Source organism: Bison bison, unplaced genomic scaffold, assembly GCF_000754665.1.
Source record: "Bison bison bison isolate TAMUID 2011002044 unplaced genomic scaffold, Bison_UMD1.0 scf7180017864519, whole genome shotgun sequence".
Classification (NCBI taxonomy): Eukaryota; Metazoa; Chordata; class Mammalia; order Artiodactyla; family Bovidae; genus Bison; species Bison bison.
This window is the reverse complement of record NW_011495072.1, coordinates 21,322,116-21,326,152: the sequence shown is the minus strand read 5'-3', so window position 1 is coordinate 21,326,152 and position 4,037 is coordinate 21,322,116. Positions and strand designations below refer to the sequence as shown.

The window sequence follows — 4,037 nt, the reverse complement described above, 5'->3', positions numbered from 1 at the left end:
AAATCTATTATAATTAGGGCCAATGTCCAAAGTACATATAAGGGACTCATACTACTTAATAGGGCCTTCTTCAGTGACTCAGTGGTAAAGAATCCACCTGCAATACAGGATATGTGTGTTTGATCTTTGGGTTGGGAAGATCCCCTGGAGAAGGAAATGGCAACCCACTTTAGTATTCTAGGCTGGGAAATCCCATGGACAGAGGCTAACATGGTGGGCTATGGTCCATGGGGTTGCAAAGAGTCAGGGACGATTTAGTGACTAAACACCACCACCTTAATAGCCAGAAAAAAAAAAAAAAACCTCCCCCAAAACAAGCAAACCCAAGCAATTTGATTATAAAATGAGCAGAGGATCTGAATAGACAGTTTTCCAAAGAAGATATACAATGGGCAATAGATATAGGAAAAGATGCTCATATCACTAATCATGAAGGAAATGTAAATCAAGACCACATGAGGTATCACCTGACACCTATTAGAATGATTATCCTCAAAAAGACAAGAAATAACAAGTGTTGACATGGATGTGGTGGAAAGGGAACCATTGTGCTCTGTTTGGGTATGGAAACCTGTGCATCCACTGTGGAAAACAGTAGTTTTCTTAAAAAAATTAAAAATAAGAGTGCCATATGATCCCATGGTTCCACTTCCAGGTATTTATCTAAAGGAAACTAAAACACCAACTGGAAAAGATATATGCCCCACTGTATTCATTGCAGCATAGTTTGCAGTAATCAAGACATGGATTCAACCTAAGTGTCCACTGATGGATGAAGAAGTAAAGAAAATGTGGTACATATATACTATGGAATATTATTCAGCCTTCAAAAAGAAGGAAATACTGACATTTGAGACAACATGGATGGATTTTTAAGGCATTATGCCAAGTGAAATAAGTCAGCCAGAAAAAGATAAATATCATATGACTTCATCTATATGTAGAATCAAAGAAACAACAGCAATAAAAAATCAAATTCATAGAAATAGAGAACAGATTGGTGGTTGCCAGAGGTGGGGAATGACAGTGGGCAAGATGGATAAAGGGGGTTGAAAGTCACAGATGCTCAGTTATAAGACAAGTAAGTCCTGGGGTGGTAATGTTCATATAGACACTATAGGTAATAATACTGTATTCTATGTTTAAAAGTTGCTAAAAGAGTTGATTTTAAAAGTACTAATCATAAAAAAGAAATTGTTAAGTATGTGTAGTGGGATGTTGACTAAATTTATTGTGGTGATCATTTTGTAATATATATAAAAATATTAAATCTTATGTTGCATACCTGAAATTAATATAATGTTATAGTTGATATATGTCAATTATGTCTCAATCAAAAGGGGTGACCCATTGGCTTATAGTGCTTAGGGGGCTGGTTGCTACTGCTGCTGTTAGTCACTAAGTTGTGTCCAACTCTGTGCTATCCCAATAGTCTGTAGCCCTTCAGTCTCCTCTGTCCATGGGGTTCTCCAGGCAAGAATACTGGAATGAGTTGCCATTTGCTTCTCCAGGGGATCTTCCTGACCCGGGATGGAACCCACCTCTCCTGCCTGACAGGCACAGATCTTTACCACAGATCCACCTGTAAAGCCCAAGGGGACTGGTAGTGGTGGTTTAGTCACTAAGTCGTGTCCAACTCTTGCAACCCCATGGACGGTAGCCTGCCAGGCTCCTCTGTCCATGGGATTCTCAAGGCAAGAATACTGGAGTGGGTTGCCATTTCCTTCTCCAGGGGATCTTCCTGACCCAGGAATCAAACCCAGGTCTCCTGCATTGTAGGCAGATTCTACAGTGGGGGGCTGGGGAATAGTATAAATATGGTATAAAAAGATGTAAGAAACTGAAGCAAGAGCCAGGTCATGCATTCAATGGTGTAAATTTTGAATTTTATTCAAGCAAAATGGGACCCACTGGAGTAGTTAAAATCAGGAGCAATATGACCTAAAATAAAATATTTTCAGAATATTTAGGATGCTGGGTAGAAATTGGATAGATGGGATGGGGAGGGTAAGTGTGAAAGTGGAGCAGCATTTAGGAGTAATCCAAGAGCAAAGGTGAGGCATGCCGTGGGTTCAGAGAAGGCTGGTGACAGAGGTGGATGAATTAGAGTTTATTTTGAAGGCAGAAGCAATAGTAAGTACGAATGACTTTAATTCTGAGATCAGAGAGGAGTGGTAAGAGAAAATGGAAAACACTTGTGTTTCTAATTTCAATATGTACTGATTCTATATATGACCTGTGTAGAAAAATAAATTTATCTTCTCTGTCCTTCATTCTCAGTTGCCTATATTGGCATCATCGGTGGTTAGCCTGTATTTCCTTGAACTCACGGATGTCTTCAAACCCGTGCACTCTGGATTCAGCTGCTATGACCGGAGTCTTAGCATGCCATACATTGAACCCACCCAGGAGGCAATTCCTTTCCTCATGTTGCTTAGCTTGGCTTTTGCTGGACCTGCAATTACGGTAAGAATTGCCCCCAAATTGTGTTTGTCAGCCCCAGAAGACTAAGAATGACCACATTTATGTAATAAATGAGGTGTCCCTGGTGGCTCAGATGGTGAAGAATCTGTCTACAATGCGGGAGACCTGGGTTTGATCCCTGGGTTGGGAAGATCCCCTGGAGTCGGGAATGGCAACCCATTCCAGTATTCTCACCTGGAGAATTCCCTAGACAGAGGGGCCTGGTGGGCCGCTGTCCATGGGGTCGCACAGAGTCGGAAGGACTGAGCAACTAATTTTCACTTTCATGTAATAAATTGGTTAAAAACAAACAATAAGTTTCTGATACACTTCCTCATTAATGTATTTCTCATGCATTCATGGAGAAGGAAATGGCAACCCACTCCAGTGTTCTTGCCTGGAGAATCCCATGGCCAAAGGGGCCTGGTGGGCTACTGTCCATGGGGTTGCACAGAGTTGGACACGACTGAAGCGACTTAGCATGCATGCATGCATTGGAGAAGGAAATGGTAACCCACTCCAGTATTCATTGCCTAGAGAATCCCATGGACAGAAGAGCCTGGGGGCTGCTGTCTGTGGGGTCGCACAGAGTTGGGCACGACTGAAGCAACTTAGCAGCAGCAGCAGCATGCATTCATACCATGTCTCAAGTCTTAGAAACTATGGGAAAGAAACAAATAATTCTATAGCCAACAGACTTTGTTCTCCAAAGTGCATGTTGCTATCAATTTTAGCAGATTAGCACTTTTTATTGATTCTTAGCCCTGAGCATGCACAACTGTACAGAAAAGAGGGCACAACTGTACAGAAAAGAGGGTACAACTCACATTCCTGTCCACCACAAAATAAAATAATTTAGATTCAGAATAAGCATTTGGATTTTAAAATGTTTAACCTAAAGAAATGATGTAACCTATTGAAATTGAATTAGAAATCTAGTTATTTTTAGTTTGCTAACATACAAATTGGGAATTAGATATTTTTCAATAAATTTATTAATAAATAACACAAACATAGTCTTTATAGCATCTCTTTGGCCCCCAAAACCTACCTAAAAGGACAAGAATCATGTTTCAGGGTTAATAATATTTATTTCTAACAGCAGGAACTCTTTACTTTTATGATGCTAATGAATGTCAGAGGAAGTGGTCATTAAATAAAAAGTTGTATTTGAATGGAGTTTTTATAGGATCCCCTAAAGAACTGGTCTCTTCTGGTTCATTATATGGCAGTTTTAGAAAAGTCTCTGCATTGACCTTTTGTATACCCTTGGATTTGTTTCTTTTTTAATTTCCTCACATTAAACAACAGCATTCTATTTACACTATAAATTACATGAAATATTATCAGAAGATAAAACTGAAATTTAAATTTTCCTAGAACTTCATCATACTTAAAAGATGAATTTTGAGACCTTTTGGTCTCAAAACACTTTGTAAGTTTTAAGAAATGAGTTATCTGAACTTCAGTAACTCCAGGATGATTGGAACTGTTAATGATGTACTTGGAAGTAGCTGAGACTCTGACTAAAAGCATATTTAACATGCAATATTGTTCAGAGTGGGCTTCTTTGG

At 39.4% G+C, this 4,037-nt stretch overlaps 1 protein-coding gene across 1 annotated transcript in view; it reads left to right on the top strand.

The window, feature by feature from the left end:
- LOC104981795 (lipid phosphate phosphatase-related protein type 4) overlaps positions 1-4,037 on the top strand; it is a 52,883-nt gene that overhangs the window by 29,204 nt on the left and 19,642 nt on the right. The window contains exon 2 of the mRNA XM_010831036.1: positions 2,281-2,466. Within this exon, the coding sequence (XP_010829338.1) occupies positions 2,281-2,466 (186 nt within the window). The remainder of the gene's footprint in view (positions 1-2,280; positions 2,467-4,037) is intronic.